At 35.3% G+C, this 18,856-nt stretch overlaps 3 protein-coding genes across 4 annotated transcripts; 1 reads left to right on the forward strand and 2 right to left on the reverse strand.

Annotated features, from left to right (window-relative positions):
* Window positions 1-2,663: 2,663 nt before the first annotated feature.
* LOC106114383 (uncharacterized) lies at window positions 2,664-3,812 on the forward strand. The gene is made up of 2 exons (XM_013307569.1): window positions 2,664-2,756; window positions 2,987-3,812. The coding sequence occupies exon 2, from the start codon at window positions 2,992-2,994 to the stop codon at window positions 3,730-3,732; it is 741 nt and encodes a 246-aa protein (XP_013163023.1). The 5' UTR covers window positions 2,664-2,756; window positions 2,987-2,991; the 3' UTR covers window positions 3,733-3,812.
* A 377-nt stretch (window positions 3,813-4,189) lies between these two features.
* On the reverse strand, window positions 4,190-5,441 carry mRpL13 (mitochondrial ribosomal protein L13). Its single transcript, XM_013307570.1, has 3 exons — window positions 5,333-5,441; window positions 4,976-5,254; window positions 4,190-4,514 (listed from the first exon to the last, which is right to left on the reverse strand). The coding sequence occupies exons 1-3, from the start codon at window positions 5,354-5,356 to the stop codon at window positions 4,281-4,283; spliced, it is 537 nt and encodes a 178-aa protein (XP_013163024.1). The 5' UTR covers window positions 5,357-5,441; the 3' UTR covers window positions 4,190-4,280.
* A 153-nt stretch (window positions 5,442-5,594) lies between these two features.
* LOC106114382 (adenylate cyclase type 10) lies at window positions 5,595-18,366 on the reverse strand. 2 transcript variants are annotated; one of them, XM_013307567.1, is made up of 36 exons: window positions 18,204-18,366; window positions 17,686-17,834; window positions 17,222-17,497; window positions 16,793-17,013; window positions 16,447-16,513; window positions 16,280-16,354; window positions 15,872-16,091; window positions 15,570-15,763; window positions 15,275-15,348; window positions 14,804-14,961; window positions 13,904-14,054; window positions 13,489-13,590; window positions 13,281-13,375; window positions 12,644-12,794; window positions 12,331-12,469; window positions 12,043-12,172; window positions 11,580-11,778; window positions 11,380-11,512; window positions 10,979-11,119; window positions 10,739-10,885; window positions 10,424-10,527; window positions 10,188-10,295; window positions 9,733-9,864; window positions 9,534-9,582; window positions 9,306-9,464; window positions 9,019-9,131; window positions 8,653-8,828; window positions 8,323-8,479; window positions 8,030-8,164; window positions 7,747-7,868; window positions 7,105-7,304; window positions 6,839-7,004; window positions 6,467-6,614; window positions 6,277-6,383; window positions 6,048-6,186; window positions 5,595-5,961 (listed from the first exon to the last, which is right to left on the reverse strand). In XM_013307567.1, the coding sequence occupies exons 1-36, from the start codon at window positions 18,335-18,337 to the stop codon at window positions 5,797-5,799; spliced, it is 5,136 nt and encodes a 1,711-aa protein (XP_013163021.1). In that variant the 5' UTR covers window positions 18,338-18,366; the 3' UTR covers window positions 5,595-5,796. The 2 variants fall into 2 exon arrangements, with proteins under 2 accessions (XP_013163021.1, XP_013163022.1); XM_013307568.1 differs by lacking the exon at window positions 13,489-13,590.
* Window positions 18,367-18,856: the final 490 nt, after the last annotated feature.

The following is an 18,856-nucleotide window of genomic DNA, read 5'->3' on the forward strand; positions in this document are numbered from 1 at the left end:
ACAAAATAAATAATTTAATACATACACATGTTTTTATTTGTTTGTTTTTATGTAAGTGAAATTATTTTTATGTAAGAAATGTATTTAGAAATATAAAAATTTCAAAACAAATCATCATACATTGATAAGATAGCAACAACTTATGGATAACTTTGTTATTATCTGTCTGTTTATTTTTTATTGTACGCATTATTAAATGATTACAACAAAGGGGGCAAGTGGATTGCAAAGTAAACTTGTTTATATAAAAATGTTGAAAGTAAATAAAAAATTACTTTATAACTCTGGCTGTAACAACTTTAAATAATTGTATATTATATACGATTTAAAAAATCTCGAGTCTAATGTATTCATTATTTTTTATATTGCCAAATATATTTAGTGGTAATTCGGTGTAAAGAGATGTTTATATAAGTGAAATATAAATAACGTTGGTTTATTCTAGAATGTATACTTTATTCCTATTATAATTATTAATTGAATATTCTGTGTTTTATTAATTACCCCTATACATACGAAACAACTAGTTCTCTAGCGGGCCGGACTTAATAACCTCTGATTTCGTCACGTGAGTCACTGTCATAGTTTAAAAAAAAATTCAATATATTAAGATTAGTTTTTGCAAACTATAAACAAAGTCGAAACTGAATAAGCATGAGTAAGAGAGACCGCAATATATTTCTCGTTTATAGAGGCTCCTTTCTATCCCGAGTTACTCATTTAGGTAGGACCATCGGGACCGGATAAGGCCTCTCGCTTAGAGGTCTCTCGGTAATAAAGCTTCGATGTATATGGTATTAAAATATGGGTAAAGAGACTAGTCATAAAGATTTTTTTAGTTTTGATGGTGAAATAAATGAGGAAATTAAATGCTTGATCACGTGGGATATCGTAGAATCGCTTCCAAAGTCCACAAAATACTAATTTATAAGAATATTAGCTGTCGCCTGCGGCTCCGTCCGCGCGGGATTAAAAAAAAGGTTCCTAAAGGGGTTTCCCGGCAGTTATTCGAATTTTTCTCAACTTTTAAACCTTCCCTAGACCTCCAAGAACATTTCAAAACAAAAAAAAGATAAATCCGTTCAGCCGTTTTCGAGTTTTAGCGAGACTAACGAACATCACTTGATTTTTATATATATAGATAAGAATATATAAAGAAAGTGATGGAACTGACTGTACACCGAAAATTATTGGATTCCAATAAATCCAAACTCTTTCTTGTACTTTCATTCATATTTTTGTCCCAGTTCCTGTACAAGAGTTAAACTCTTCGATAACAATCATTCGTCTACTCATGTCAAGGCACTATCAGCACATAATGTGTACTGGTTTTTTGCGTTCACCGAACTTTGTTAACATTAACAATCTATAAGTGACATCAATGTTATCAAAAGAAACAGGATATGGTTTTCCCAAATACTATAAAAATGTAAGCCGGAAATTTATTGCCCATAGACATTATGAACCGAATATGCATCATTTAAACCGTATTAATCATAACTATTAGTCATAATAAATATAAGTCATAGGTCGCTAAGAACATAATAATAAACTAATCTTAGTTTTTTCTAAGTTTTTCATTGTTTTTCAATATATTTCAAGTAATAAAGTATTTATTGTTATTTGTTTATGTTCATTGGTTAGCACCACTATTACCGAGCGATTTTACTGCGTAGCGGAATTGTTTTTAAAGCAATACGACATAGAATCCTTTAAGAGATATGCCACATTAGTGCGTTATATTGTTTATGCGTTAACGTTGCGTTTTCCATGCGTTTTACTGTGCTTGCTCAATATGCCATGTACCAACGAATAGACAGATAGAAGACGAAGTGTTCATTTCAAATCGGTACGATTTAGTTTCCTTCAAGAATCCAGCGTAAATCATCACACATCTGCAGTTCTTCCGGTGTTAATGACGTCCAAGGACGTCGATGTCACCACGTTGTTCCTGCTGATTTGCCCGTTATCTTATGGAAAAAAGCGGACAGTCTTTATAAATGCTTGCCACGGTGTATGACGCCATTTTGCGTTGAAATATCGTGTATCGTAGCAACGCACGTGTGGCATATAATGTGGATCAGGTGCGACGTCGCATCGTAATGTGAGGGGCCTCTAATAGCGTACTCTTTCTCATAAGCAACACTGCATTTCCATCGGTGTTGTACAAGTTTATGAGAGTTGATCACTGAATAAAACAGTTGTTAATATTAGGCGTCTCGCTGTTCATTCAGCCATAACAATATAAGAGTTTGAAAGAGTGAATGCGTATTAGGTATTATTTTATTTAAGCATAATGAATCATTGAATTTTAAAAACAAACCAAAGCTGTTATTGATGCATTATTTCTCTTTAAAAACATACAATGCCGACGTTATGAAAACAACCCTTTGTAACCACCAAAGCGCCTTTAACAGTTACTTGATATAGATTTTTTTATAGTCAACGGTAGTTACATTTGTTAAAAGAAATGAAATATGCATTTAATGCGATTTCACTGAAACACGACATGGAATTATATTGTTATTACAAAAATAAGAACGCAAAACAAGACGACAAAAACTACAATTTGTAATTACACAATAATAGTGTATAAAAGTGTTAGGATTAAATATCAAATCAAAACGTACGTGGACAAATCAAGTTTCTGTGATAAGTAGCTACTATCAATATCTTGCAGACGATAATTATATATTGATTACCTATATAAGAGGAAAAGTTATCATTTGTGATTTGTTTTACAATAAAACTGTCAGGTAAGTACTGAAATATTATTTCATCCAACAGCACTCTAATTTATTTACATTTCAATAAAGGTATCAAACAGTACGATACAAACTTCGTAAGATTTTACTAAAAGTGTTAAATTTAACGCATTTTTTTTTATTTAAAATAAGTTTTAATTGGTGCAAGTGTTTTAAAGTGCTTGATTTGCTCAATCTTGTGTAAGGAAAATATTCTATAGAACATTTATTTTTGGTTGCAGTTAAAATGCGAGTGCTCGTTGCGATCACGCTATTATCAGTAGCATGGGCTCTGCCGGCCCCAAACGCGCCTGCCGTCTTCGACTTTAGGAGTCTATTCGCGCCACAAGACGCCGACCTAAGCCAGGACTCCGGCACCGCAGTAAACTTTGTCAACTCCCCATTGAACGAGGATGAGGGCAGGGCTGTACACTTTGTAGATTCACCACAAGAGGATATGACAAATGGGCATGTCATTCGCTCAGCTAGCAACTTCGAAGAGATCAGTGAAGATGACAACATTGTTAGATTCGTTGACATACCGACCAATGAGGAAGCTAACGATGGAGTAGCTATTGACTTCGTCGACTCGCCTGTGGAACCAATCTCTGATGATTCAAATGTCGCTCGCTTCTCCGATAACGGAATGGCCGTTAACTTCGTTGACACCCCTATTGAACAGGCTGATGATGGTGCTGCAGTTCATTTCGTTGACAACGTAGAATCGGCTGCTGAAGACAGTGCGATATCCGCCTTTGCGGGTATGCCACTTAACGAGGAAGTTCATGATGATGGTACATCGATTAATTTCGTAAATTCACCAATGAATGAAATTTTAGAAGCTGGTGCAGCTGATATTATTCTTATCGGACACGTGTTTGAACCCATCAGTGCTTCAGAGCTGGAGACCATCAATGTCGAACTTCCCGAAGACTTTTACGATGTACACTACCCCGGCAAGATTTACGACAACCCGATGCTTCGTTAATAAAAATAAAGGAACATAACATCCTTGAGCACTATCATACAATGATAACTATGAAATTAAATTATATTTTGTAATTTTTTTTTATTGTTTTTAATTTAATTTTAACCAAAATAAAAGATCTGAGGATCATGTACATCTACCAAATATCGTATTTATGATCTATATATCGTGATATTATATATTTTCCCATATTTCTTGTGCTAGACATGTTTTGGACTTAGATGATATCATAGTGTCAATGTTTTTCTTGTCTTGTAGCATTAAAAAAACAAGCAATCACACACCATATAAATTTGTACTCACTCTGACCTTTAATGATCACCCAAAATCATATAAAGATACTGGCACCCAGCAAAAAGAAATTCAATTAAGTAAAGAGCCAGTGTTTTGTTACGTAGCAAAAAAATCATCATTATAATAATTATGTTAATTGATGTATAATAATGATAAACAAGTACATGTTTGACAATTTAATATGACAACTATCTACATTTGCACTGTTTTAATCTACATAAAAATCTGCACAAGTAACTTAGCTTATCTTGTACTTATTTAAGCACATAATCCTCCGGATATTCCATTACTTTTGGATATTTCTGGACTTCTTCTTCAGGTATGTGATCAAGCCTGGTTGGTACAAGACGTATTTGACGAATTTGGTTTGTAATATTCTGCTTTATGTCATCTGGTATAGTTTCCCCAGGGTAAATAAGTAACCTTTCCATAGTGTGTCGCCTTTGTAGATTTCCTTTAAGAGCTCTATATACTGCCTTTTTGATAATCTGCAATAAAATGTATAATATATCATAACTAGTCTGCCTGGTATCAAAATCTTCAAAAGATTTCTTTATTTAAATTTTAAGGCACAAAGTAATAGGTAAAAAATATATTTTTTTATATTATAAGGAAAAAAAACAAGCAAGTTGCCACCTGCGAAAAACCAATAGTGGAAAAACAAAACTGGCAATAGACATCCACAATTGCAGATGTTTTGCTTGCCTTTAATCATAGAAAGGGGCGACGCAAATAAAGAGAATATTTCTCCTACTTATGCATCTCCTCCTTCATCATGCCAACTTCTCCATCCCATCCTTTCCTTATAAGAAAAGAGGGGAAAAGGACAGTAGACTAAAATTAGACCTCTGATATGCACACTTACGAGAGGAAATACAATTAATTTGTTATAGACCCTTCCCTTCCTTCTTATCAGTATGTTACACTTATAATACTCATAAAACCTTACCATAGTAGGATCTTTACTATGCAGCTCCCATGCTAATGTCCAAGTAGCCCCGCCAGGGTATCCGGTGTGGTGGAAGTAAGCTCGTTGTCTCCAATCATTGCCTCTTAATGCTATATCTCGACTGTTTATGCACACAACAACATCGCCACAGTCGTTCATCGGATGATATATCGGTTTGTGTAAACCCATCAAATATTTTTTAATTACGCCGGCCGACTCATACGGATCTTGCCATTTGCAATCAAAAACATGCCATGTACGAGCAAATGTAGCCCATTGCTGTAACCAGAATACGTATTTTCTTAATAATACAGAAGAAAAAACTAACCAAAAAACCAAGTATCGATTGTGTGTTACCTGGACCCTTTTTACAGCTGACATTTTAAAATAAGAATTTTAGTCACTTCGGTGTTATTTTTTCCTTTATTAGTTTCTTTTAATTTATAAACAAAGTAAACGAAATTAAAAGATAGTAGTAGAGTTATAGGTTATGTCTATTATGACATTTACTGACATTAACCAACATTAACACTCAATGTTGTCAGTGTTATCGACGTGTTGCTAGATTTTTCATAAAATTGAGTTAATCAAATTATGAACAAAACTTTTTGAAAACTTTTCTCAAAGCTTCCCAAATAAATATTTTCGAAGACTACACATTAGTCTTTATGTCATACTGTAGCGGTAAATGTAATATCTCTACTTTATACTACTATTTTTTCTACACATTTATCTAAATAGCAGTTGCGTATAAATTAAACATTGCTATATATAGAAAATAAATTCATGTAATATTATGATGAGTTTATTTTACTATAATATTAGATGTTATTATAATTAGGCATGTCTTTCGGTAACGGCAAAGTGTATGGTATTATTTGTTCGCCTTTAGTAGTATCTAATTCACGATAGCCCATTTGATGGTCAACATTAATATGTTCCGTCCAATAATTCACTAATATCGGTTTTAAAGTTCCATTCCAATGCTGAAATCAAAAAGCTAGCTATAAAAACTGACATGGGATACCTAATATACGCAGCTGTTGATTTTTTTCAGTATTTGTATACTAACGTTCCTTGTATGATCAATCCAAATGAGTAAAGTAGTATTCTGATGTTGCCTACAGAGTTGTGTTGCCTTGCTGAGCTTTCTAAAAGCTCGCGACTTTTTATCACTTATACAATTATAGTACGCTAATAACAAGAAATATCTGAAAGAAAATATTTTGATAGTATTAGCACATTAAGAATAAATAGTTCTTATTTATTTCTCCGACAGATTACCATTCAAAATTCCCCACCTCGGTTGATACATGCGAGCTTGTTTGCAAGCGCTGTTTAAATCTCCAAAAAGAGACTTTACAAGTTTCGCATACATTTGAATTTTTCTTACATTTCTATTATCTATCTGAAATATTAAACATACTATGCACTCTTTTACCTTCTAGGGACATTATGAATATCATAGAAAAAAGTACATATGATAAATACCTCTTGCACCATACTTATAAGCAGTCCTTCGATCAGTCTTACTAATATCATAGCGCAGAATTCATGACTTTCATACTTCATTGAAACAAGTTGCTTTATCTTATCTTCCCACATTATTGACTTTTCCCAAATGCCCACACGTATAGTACTTTAAATAATTATAACAAAAATATAAAGACACGAAATAGATAGGGTTTCGGATTTCTGTCGTTAGTTTTTTTTTACCGTAACTCCTGGTACAAAAACAATATTTGTCATCCCTCTCTATTTCTTTAACAAAACAGAGAAAACATTACTTTGTGCAGGAGTTTCAGCAATGAAAAACCTCGATAAATTTCAAAAATCAATCTGTCCAAAATCAGATAAACTAACACAAGCCACATGCAAACGAAGAAATTCCATGCTGCTTCAGAAGTTTTGGAACGAAGTATGGCGTCGCCTTTTTTTAAATAGAATCTTTCGCAACTTTTATACGACTCCACGGTATGTCCCGTGTCCAATAAAATCACCATCGCATAGTAATAGTACCAGGTTTCGGCTGAAATAAATCGTATCGTAAATAAGTAACAAAAATTACGTAAAATTATTGATTTATTCAACTAAACAATTAATTCTACAACGATATTTATCAGACTCACAACTTAAATCGTAATGGTCAGTCATATAAAAGAACTCTCGCATAATTGCGATCATATCGTGGACTCTGGTCTCTGCGAGCAGCAGCTTCAGGATCCAGAGAACGAGCACCTGGCGCGTCCTCAGCTCCGTGATGCTACTCATCATACGCATCACCTCCAAACCCAGTTCTATACTCTCCGCTCTCTTGCCACTTTCCACACTACAAAATATTCCGCAATGAAATAAATAAATGAATTCGTATTCTACCTTGAAGTGTCACTTGGATTTCGAAGATTGATGAGGTTAATGTTTATAAGTACACTAGCGGACTCGACAGACGTTGTCCTGTCTACACGTCATTAATTTGAAAATTCGAATATTATTTAAAATTTGACACTGCGATGGTAGCGCCGTCTGTCGGATCCAATGTAAAACATTCCAAAATCAACAACTACTAATAAATTAAAAATTAATTTAAAAACATTGTCCAGCGGACAAAATTGTGAATCTAAACCATTCCCAGATCCCCTTGAACACACACAAAAAATTTCATCAAAATCGGTCCAGTCGTTTGAGAGAAGTTCAGTGACATACACACGCACAGAAGAATTATAAATACAAAGATTTACTAATAATTAAAGAAACTCAAAGTAAATACAAACTGAAAAAGAAATATATTAGTATAAAGATATCCCGCGGCCTGAACTTCTGTCACGTCGATTTTTCCAATCTTCCGATTACATATATCCATTGATCGCTGCTCCAGCATTTCGCACTTTGAAAACTGAAATAACAGCCATAGAAAAAGAACAAATAAATTAAAAAGCGAGGTAAGCCAAAGCCAATTTATCATACATCAAATGTTTTGGAAGCCTAAATATTCTGTAAAATCGGTTAGTCGCCTTCAGATCAATAATAATGAGCAATAAAAAGACTTTTACGTACATCTCGTTCCTGAGCACATAAAGTTATCATATTCCCATAGCACATACATAACAGTCGAAAATTAGAGTCAGTGCGTAGAGCATAATTCATGGCCCACTTTGCAGCTAAAACTGCATTGGATTTCTCCCTACATTCCTGGAATATAAAGACACATAATATCAATACAACTAAGGAGAAGCATACTCCATCTTTTTCACTATTCACTGAGCTTAAAAATAGAATGACTTACTTTTGGAACTATATGAAAATCTGATGCGTTTTTTTATCATAAATATATTTTATACTATACTAACAATAAATACTTTATTCAAACTGATAAGCGTCCATGCTATACACTCGTAGAACTGGCCCGACACTCCGCGGTCCCTGGCCACGTAGCATTGAGGTGCGATGTAAAATGCCATCAATTGGCTAAAGGAAACGCACATATGTCGCAGACGTGTGGCATGCCTGTAATTTACAGGGAATTCCATCAAGCAAACAACACTACAAAAATGGCAAAATGTCACTCGGATAAAAAAGTGTAAAAAAGCATGTTTTGCTAAACTACCAAAACGTTACATTAAGGGTTGTATGGGACAAAGGCACAAAGAAAATTTATAATATCAAAACAAACATCTTACTTGGAGCTAGGAAAAGGGTCAGAGAAGAGCTTCAATGCTTCCAGGAGCAGCTTCTTTGCTTCATCCAGGTCGCCTGACTCCAAGAGGCAAGCACCGCGGTGCGACAGGATACGCCCCAGTCGGAAGTCATTTATCCATTCAAGATCACATTTGTTTTTTGTACGAAACTTTTCAGACTGTAAAATGATCGAAAACTTTCATATACTTTCATGGCAAAAAATATACACCCTTTAAAATATTACACAGTACCCGCTGTTTGATTTTGAACGTCTAGAATGCCAGTATTCTCATCTCATCACAATCGCAATGTTCAATACGTATTAATCTGTCAGAGCCAATGAGTTAGAAAGGAACTGCTAATCTTACATTAATCAAGGTCTCCACTTCAAAGAGCAGACGAATCGCTTGCGGCATATTTAAATTAATAGCACTTAAATCCGTATATTCCAGGTAAGCTTCAAACAATTTCTCAAATTCCTCTGAAAGTTTATAATAAGATCTAATAAAAAAACTGTTATCATTGAGCAACTGGATTATTGAATACTAAATTTATTCAGTTCATAAAATATGTGCTTAGAAGTAAAGTGTATAAAAGTTGTTTGTATAGCTACTTTAAGCCATAGGACAATCTGTAGCTGATAAAGGATAATTACCAGCACCAAAGCAGTGGTCAACAGCCTGACAGTATGCGGATAGAAGAATAGGCAAACACTCGCAAGTGCTAAAGTCATAAGAAAAAAATGGACGACCGTCTCTACTCCCGCCATACTCTCCTGTCAAGCGACGGATTCTTCTCTCATTTTCCGCCAAACCTTAAAATGTATCATGGTTTTTAGATTTTTACTATGCTGATAGTCTTTTTTAAAATAAAATTAAAATACCTTCAGATTCCGTCAATATGGTTGTATTCGTATTTCTTCGGACGTTCATCTAAGAGGAAGAAAAAACAATTAAACTTATTACCAGCATCAAAGTCAAAAGATCAACTTTAGTATCACACTTAGTAAGTACCTTGGTATAATTCCAAAGACTCAGTAAGGCAATATTGTAAAATAAATAAAAAGGTGTATAATTTAAAACCGTTAGCTCCATAGATGGCTGCATCGCAAAAGACCGGTGTGTATACTGCTCGTCTGCTGTTTTAGTCTCCGCGCTGAAACCAGATATCTGTTCACGGACACGCTTCAGTTCGTCACTTTCGCGTATTAATCCCTGAAGACATTAAAATTAAATGTTGATTATTCCTGATACTTCAAAATATACTATGCTTATAATTTAAAAGTAAATTTTGTCTCAATCTCTGTACTATGTTGTTGGTCTGATGTTATTTTTTTGTCTATACTTTTAGCTAGCTTATTATATAGCCATTTATACGGCTAGGTTAATAACCTTATTCAGTAAGTAAAAGACTTCAGAACGTAACCCAATATCAACTTCCAACATCTAAATTCACACATAACTGTACTATAATCAATTCGTGATGATAACGGATCACCGTCTTCGAATCATGGTGATGATGATGATAAGTAGCTTACGTCGTTACATCTAAGTCCTAAAAATTTGACAAAGCATCCGCCACCGCAGGAGACACAACGCCTCGTGTATCGTTCTAGGTACAGTAACGCCCTCGTATGCATATTACGCTGTAAATAAAATTATATTTAAAACTTTATTAACAAGAAAGATAAATTAGAAAGAATATCGAACATTGTAAAACTAGTATTAAAACAGTATTAAGAAAGGAATCTGTATAACTAGTAAATTAACTTGCCTTTTGATTTTCAGTAAGCAACTCATAGGTCGTTGTTCGAAACATTATATGCTTAAATTTCATGTACCCACAGAAAGCATACATTGGCAGATCTTTACAATTGACTAGAGAAAAAAATATATTAATAAAAATCTATGCATTTTTATTACATTAAAAATCACTACTCACACTTACTAACTGAAATTTATGTAAATTTAAAGTAAAAATGGTTATAAACAATGGAAATCCCATAAATGCAATCATTACGATATAAGTTCATCTTTCTTTTTTAACAGTCTTTTAAACTTCAACAGCCCCTTACTAGTAGTAACTTACGTGGAGGTCTAATGCCCAAACAACGGCAGTACGGCGCCTTGCAGTCGTTAGGCACCGGCGCTGGATGTACTAACACGAGAGAACTGTCTCGCGTAAAGTCACCACCTTCGCACTCCAGTACACGGATGGAGAACAGCTTGGCTACAGCTTTTATAAAACAAATACATTGCATCTGTTATGCATTGCAGCTTGGATGTATATATCATCTTTATCACTAGGCTATTTTTCATGTCTACCTACCCTGTGCGACCTTCCTCTGCTCGTCCGTCTGTAGCAAATGTTGCAGCACGCGCCGGGAGAACACCTCGCCCAGCACTGAACTGCATTTCAATACCATCTTCTCGAAAGGACTTAGCGAGTCGTACGTCTTCAGAATTAGAACTTGCAGAAAAAAAACAGCTTATAACCACTGAACTTATAAACATTGAATCTATTTCCTTACGTATTTTGTCCCACTCTTTCATAATATCTCCCTTTTCAGCGGTTCAATGGTGGATGAAGACTTTCTAAATTTAAACGTCACAAATCTTGATCACCTGCTAAACTTATCCAGTGGACTTTTGCAACTTTAATCCGGACAGGTCAACGTGTTTCTCTAGTATACCAGATCAATTATTCATAGAAATTCATTGAGTAATTACCGTCCATTTTAACATCGCCTTTTATATCCTCAAAGGTATAAGAATCAGCGAGAACCGCCATTTGTATTACATCAGTCTCCTGCATCGCCTCTTGTTTAGTCCCGAAACTTATATTCAAACTGTAAATACTGGCCTGATCGAAAATTTAAATTTAAAAGTTTCCGTTCCAAATTCAAATACAATAACCAATATACACAGACCTGCGCTCCAAGTGATTCATCATAAAGTGAGAGGTCATGATCTGGTCGCTGTAATAGGGATATCGAAGGCATGACCGCCCCGGTTTCGCGCGCCTCGCTCCGAGTCACCGTGGCTATCGTAAGGTCTCCACTTTGTACCAGCGATATGACAAAATTCTGGATCCATCCCGGCATACCATTGCTGGCACTTTCTATCATCCTGTTTTTAAACCACTCATTTATAACTATCAAACTATCATTGCCCTCTATTTAAAAGATAATTTTTCAATTATTCAGCTATCGCATCTTTACACCAATTACTTACAATTTAAAAATAACCGGAGAACCAAAACGTCATATTAGCAGTTGTTTCCACTTTGTCTACCCAAAAACAGCGAGGTTAAAAGAGAATTTAAATATTTACATTATGTCATCTATTTGTCTTATATTTATATAATAATTGTATACATTTTAATATATTTACTTTTCTAAGTCCGCGGGTATGGCTTGAACATCTAACATTTGGCAGACCAACGCCGCGTGGTACCAGCGGTCGATGCCGGACACCTCCAACTTGACTATCATATCATTTTCCAAACATGTGTTTGCCACAGCTGAAAACAAGAAAAATATATAGCCATAAGGTATACCAAAACCATGCTAAATATTATATTTATTTCTATTTAGTTGGCGTATATTTTTATAAAAATTGAACAACGCTTGATTCTTTAGAATACAAATTAACATTTATGATTTGATTAATAGTTCATACCTGATGTCAAAGCTGTATTTCTTATAGTGAAAAGAAAAAAGATTTTCTTAATATCTAGAAGTAGGAGTATGACGCGCCAAGACTCGTCGTCAGCGTATTGCGCGTCTGTCACGGCAACTAAACGAAGGCTTGGAATGTTCTGGAATAGTAACGAATGTGAAAAAATTAAGACTATGTATTATTAAAATGTTTATGTTTTAGACCATCTCGCACTATAACTTACTACTTTCTATTGCTTGTAAAAGTACTGCTCAAATACTCAAACGATTCCATCTTAGTAGCGTATGTTTTTTGCAATCTTTTATAATCTCACCTTTATGAAAATTTCTTTGATAATCTTCTTTATATCATATACACCGAGAAAGTCTCCGGCATAAGAAAACTTCTCAGGCAAGGGGAAACGGCAATCGAATATTGTGTTCACAGCTAAAATCTCCACTGCACGTAACGAAGTTACATCAACACTAATAAATTGTAAATAAAACATAAAAATTGGGATATATTTCATCTCTACATTATAAAACAAGCATTATTTAAGGCGAAATAATTGAACTCTGAAAGAAGTTTAGTTCTTGACGATAATTTTGACAGTGGTAGAGCCCGGCTCACCGGTAAAATACTACGACCACACAGAAGATAGGCGTCAAGTGGAAGCTATTCCGCGTGCAGTCTGATGAGTGTGCGTCCCGGAGGCCTAATTTTGTTCTCTTTCCCTTCCTACCCTTTTTCTTATAAGGAAAGGATAGGAAGTGGAAGTGGACTTTCCGGATGAGAGGATGCATGGAAAGAGAAAATATTTTCTTTCTCTGCAACCCCTCCTGCGTCGTTTAAAGGTAGGCAACGCATATGCAATTGCGTATGTCTATGGGCAACGGTCACTTCGCTATTTTAGCGATTTCAGGAGGCCGCCTGCTCGTTTATCACCTAATTATATAAAAAAAAATACTTACCTTAGTCTTATCCTATTCTCTCGGCTTTCTCTTGCGGGTCGCATATGGCTTGAAAAAATCGTGGCAACAATTTTACGCATTAAACCAAATGGCGTCTAGAAATAACATATTTAACTTTTAAAAATTTCGTCTAGTAAAGGGCAACGTAATACACAAGAATAAATTTAATACAGTTTGTGCTAAAAATAAAAGAATTATGCTTGAGTACCTTCTCATAGTCCTTTAAATAAATTCTATTAACAAGTACGAACTTAGGAGTTATGTAGAGGCATTCATCTAGAAGCCTTGTTTTTCCCACTTGTTGTGGGCCCTGCGAATTAAACTGGTAATTCAAATTTTATTATCTTCCAGTGTCTAACTCAGAAATAACTAACAATTGCCAACCAACAATTGTTTAGAAAATTATAAGTGCTACCCCTAGTCTCTTCTTCTTTTTGGACATATTATTAATACTATAAATGCGAATGTTTAAATGGATGGAGGGAGGTATGGCTTGAATGGATCTTGATGAAATTTGGCATACATATGGAACACAGTCTGGAAGAACACATAGGCTTCTTATATTTTTTTTATTTCTGCGTTGACGGAGTCGCGGGCGATTGCTAGTCTAAAATAACTCTTACTATAAATGCTATTCCAAATTTATGGTCCCGAAATCTTGTGAACTTGTAATTTTGCTGTTCCAAAGCGTTATGTAGAGTCATTTTGTATATACGAAGTTCTTCGTTACGGCCTAGCAGTGGGTGCCTCCAGCAGCCCAGATGGTCCGATCGACTGCGCAAGAAGCAAAAGACATTATAATTAAAAAAATAAAGACACTGGCTGATGATAACATTGATTAAATACATAATCTGTATTCCAGAGTAATAGATATTTTACTTTAGGTGTTTTTGACATATTTTTTTCTCATTTCACTAATTCTAGTCGAATAATGTGACAAAGATAAATCATAACTCTTAACACGCATAACACATTGTAAAACGGTTTCATTTTATGTTTTTTTTTTTTAATCGAAAATTATAAAATTGATAAACGCATACATGCATATTAATCAATGTTCGTTAGACAATCAAAGGAAGTGGCCACTGAATTAATAAAGTATCACAGCTATACTTGAGAAATATCTATTCATATTTTGTATATGATATTATTTTTTTATAACATAAGGTGGCAAACGAGCGAGCGGCCACCTGAAATCGCCGAAACAGCGAAGTGACCGTTGCCCATAGACATACGCAATTGCATATGCGTTGCCTACCTTCAATCGACGGAGGAGAGGATGCACAGAAAGAAAATATTTACCGTTCTCATGCATCCTCTCATCCGGAAAGTCCACTTACACTTCCCATCCTTTTCTTATAAGAAAAAGAGTGGGAAGGGAAAGAGGACTAAACTAGGCCTCCGGGACACACACTCATCAGACGAAACGCGGAATTGCTTCCACTTCACGCCTGTCTTCTGTGTGATATGCCACATTTCAAATTTAAAATTTGTATAACATGAAATAACTTATTGTTACTTACCGCTGTTTATTATATTCGTAAATAGGTCCTGGTTTGGAAAAGCCTTTCAATGGTTTCTCTTCCATCAGCTTGAAATGGTCATGGTCCAGTTTGCTCTTCAAGAACGTTTCTTTATCACATGTCACTTTGTCCAAATAAGTTGTCATTAATCTAGCAGCCTGATAATAAACATTTGAAGAATATTATCAATCTTACTAATATTACAAATGGTAATGTATGGATATTTGTTAGAAAGTATCTACAGAACAGCCGAATGGATCTCGTTAAAGTTTGACATAAATGTAAAACTGGAGGAACACATAGGCTACTAATTAAGTTTATCTTAAACCGGCGCGGACGGAGTCGCGGGCGACAACTAGTAAGATATAAGCATGGGCGATGCCATCCTAATTGTTTTATTTATGGCATGAAGGAAATTTTGATTCATTGCAGGTTACTGTACCATTGTAAAAACAATATGACAAAGTATACCTTATTAACAGCTGACCCAATGACTGTGTATTCACGTCGTAAAACGTGACCTACGACTCCGCAGTAAGTGGAACCTGTTGATAAATAGCACACTGTTATCGTTACACATAAATAATAACCGTTTTTTATCTTCTTGTACCCAACTGACAGAAGACAACATAATATTTTTCGCGCTTTATAAGATTATCCGTTACATTATGACCTAGTCCAAAATTTTATCTCGTGTACTGCCGTTCGGTATTTTCCTCCATAGAGTTACAGTCAAAAAAGCATTAAAGTAAATAAAATAACTAACCAGATGTAACACCAATACTGACGCTAATGATGTTAGAGTTCTTGAGATTTTCTTTCAGAGTTAGTGCGCATTCGAGCGCCTTGCGTGCCTCGTCTTCGTGCTTGAGCCCACGCAAACCAAAGACAACGAGAAACATCATGTCCTTGTCGAACATCGACACTTTGTTGACTAGTCCACCAGCCTCCGCTGTCACACTACAATGATTATTCAAAAATGATTATCAAACAAGAAAGAAAGTCAAGCTCAAAAGAGTCTGGAATATACCCATTTCCACACAAGAAAATACTAATAACACTACTCACCCGCAAACACGTCTATAAGCAGCATCCACAACACTAATCAGTATATCAGCGGTCACAGTTTTAGTGATGATATTGATGAAGACGATAAGCACGTGACGCACTTCAGCCAGGAAGTTCATGGGCTCGTCATTGTCGACAGCGCGTAGGATAGGGCGCAACATAAAGCGACGCAGCGCCGTGCCCCACGAGCCTCGGATAGCGGCCACAACCGCTGGACGTACTAGTACATTCACTGACTTGAGATTTTATAGTTCTTTACAAATATTTTAGCGGCCCAAGGTCATTGGCATAGTCGCGCAGTGCACTCCCCTGCATCCCGCTACCAAGATATCTTAGAATTCGCGTCTACATAAAGTTTGTTTATTATTTGGCATTTATATTTAAATAAAAGGAAATTGTTAAACTTACGTGAAAATTCTCTCAAGTTTACACCGGCGGTACCGTCAGGTCGATGTTTTTGCTCGGTACATTCGAAAGGTTCCTCTTTAATTATACATCAATAAAATGAATATTTCAATTATAATAACTACTATATAAATATAATAAGGCATATTTAGAAATATACCACAACTTACCATTACTAAATGCAATTAATGAATGTAATTTCTCAACTCTCTTCCAAGTCGCACCAATACCAAGTACCTGCAATATTTCATTCAATGTTTTGTACCTAATAGATACTGTTACTCAAACTACGCTTAAACAGTTTGCACAGAACTTCAGTAATTATTAGTTCGCGCGAGTTTGAGTAACTGGAAGTCAGAAGACGTGATGATAAATCTATTTTCTCCATGTACATACACTTTCATTAAAGAACAAAATCGATTTCTTTCGTTTTTATTGTTCAACCGACGATGGAGTAATTGTAGCCTGTAAATGTCATTAAATTCTTGTTCTAGTGGATGTTTGTAAGTTACGTACTTTCGTATGTCTGCCGTCTCCACACGGCTGTGTGCAGTATTCAGCTTCATTGACATATATCCAGGCACTAGCAGTCGTGAGCACATCACCTGCTGAGCTCATATACTCCGCTGTCTTCACGTCCCACACGGGCTGGCCTACTATCACATAATGCGCGAGAGACAGCTCCCCACCACCGATGATGGAGAAATGAGAGACACCAGCTGATATTGCAACTTTCACTGAAATTAAAGAAATATTAAAATTATCGTAATCAGCAGGAAATTAGTCGCATTACAAATATGTTAATATGGTCATATAAGATGTGTCATAAACGGGGATCCGAATGATATTATATCTTTCTATAGGCCTTCAGCTAATCTCAGTTATGTTCATTTTGGAACATCTCTTTTTAAATACATAAAGACTAAAGTAGTATTAAAATCTAACCCTTAAGTGCTACACCAACGTCAGTCACATATCTGCCGTAATTCTTTTGTATCAGAAGTCCGCAATCAATCGCATTATGAACAACATCTTGCATGTTTCCACTGGGTGTTTTCTTCCACATCGATAGAAAAGCGTCACCAGAGAACTTCAATATGTCGCCGTTGTGAGTCAGAATCTCTTGCACCATAGCACCGATGTAGGAATTAAGAACCTGCGTCAATCTCGACGGTCCACCACGACCTGTTCTTGTGTAAGCTTCGCATAAATCTGTAAAGCCTTAAAACAATCCCACGTTAGATTTTATTCGACTTTTTGCGACGTATAAATAATGTTTACTGTGAAAATGTTTTAGACTCATTACATTATTACCTTCATCATATTTTCGTACAATACCAGATTTGTTAAGAATACCTATAAACTTATTTGTTTCGTTGTAGAGTTTAATAAGTAATAGATGTAATTACCGGAAACATCAATAAACATGAGAGCTGTCTCATACGTCCTTACGGAGAGGTCAGAATGCTTGTACACAATCTCATCGGGCACGAAAGACGCCATGGTACTAATGCGTTTAGCTTGCTCCACGCCGTTTAAACTTTCCGTAGCTATATTTCTATATAAAAATAAATTGCAGAGTAAATCAAATTAAATTGCGAATATTACTCAACAGACTGCAAAATAAGTTAGAATCCAAAGACTTTAAAAATGAACATTCCTGCTCCATACTTCAACATAACGTTATTACATATTATGTACACACAGAGCAGAACAATGTGCTTCTCCCTTATGGACTGAGAAATCTGGGCGTCCTCTAGTGTTGTGCATATCAATGGACATCGAATCACTACGGGAACCGCTGCAAATTGCCCCCCTTCTCTTACGAAAAAACAGCAAGTGCCTTCTTACTGTTTATTTAGATAACGATCGTGGTATCAATGGCAACATGATCCCTACTACAAATTAATTAAAAATATAAGTATACGTTGATTGTTTCCTTCCATCGCTCTTACGTCGGCGCTCCCGTGGCGACATGTACACGGACGCTGAATTCCTGTATATAGATTCGCGTTGAACTCGCTTCATGGCCGTTAAATATTCATCATATCTGTCCTCCATTTAGTCTTCCTACTAGACGTCTTAAGAAGATACCTAGATATATAAAAACAGTTCCTTACCTTACGTAAAAAGGTAAAAGGATCAACTTTGTGGCACAATAATCATACCTTCTCGTTTCTCCAAATGGTAGTGATAGACAAATTAAACCTAAATATTCTGTGCTCAGCTTTTTCTCTTATTGTTCAATTACTAATTTTAATCAAATATATTTTCTTTGACACAAGCTTTATGACAGTATTAATTAATCAGATTTACTAACAAAGAATACCTTAAGTTTTTTTTTTATTTCACTAGGTATGCGTACTTTGTTGTTTACTAAAATAAGCTGAATCATCATATTGACCCAGTAACGAGGAAGTCAGATTAGTCATCTAGTAGTTACTGGCATTTCGTGAACTAACCTCTTCAATTTAGGCTATAACACTTTAACAAGCTTAATGCTTATTTCCACTTAGCGGCAACCGCCTTTTATCGTATTTCCACTGTCGCGACTTTAGTAATATTCATCTTTATTAGGTA

The sequence above is a fragment of the Papilio xuthus genome, unplaced genomic scaffold (assembly GCF_000836235.2).
Source record: "Papilio xuthus unplaced genomic scaffold, Pxut_1.1 DF828142.1, whole genome shotgun sequence".
In the NCBI taxonomy this organism is placed as follows: domain Eukaryota; kingdom Metazoa; phylum Arthropoda; class Insecta; order Lepidoptera; family Papilionidae; genus Papilio; species Papilio xuthus.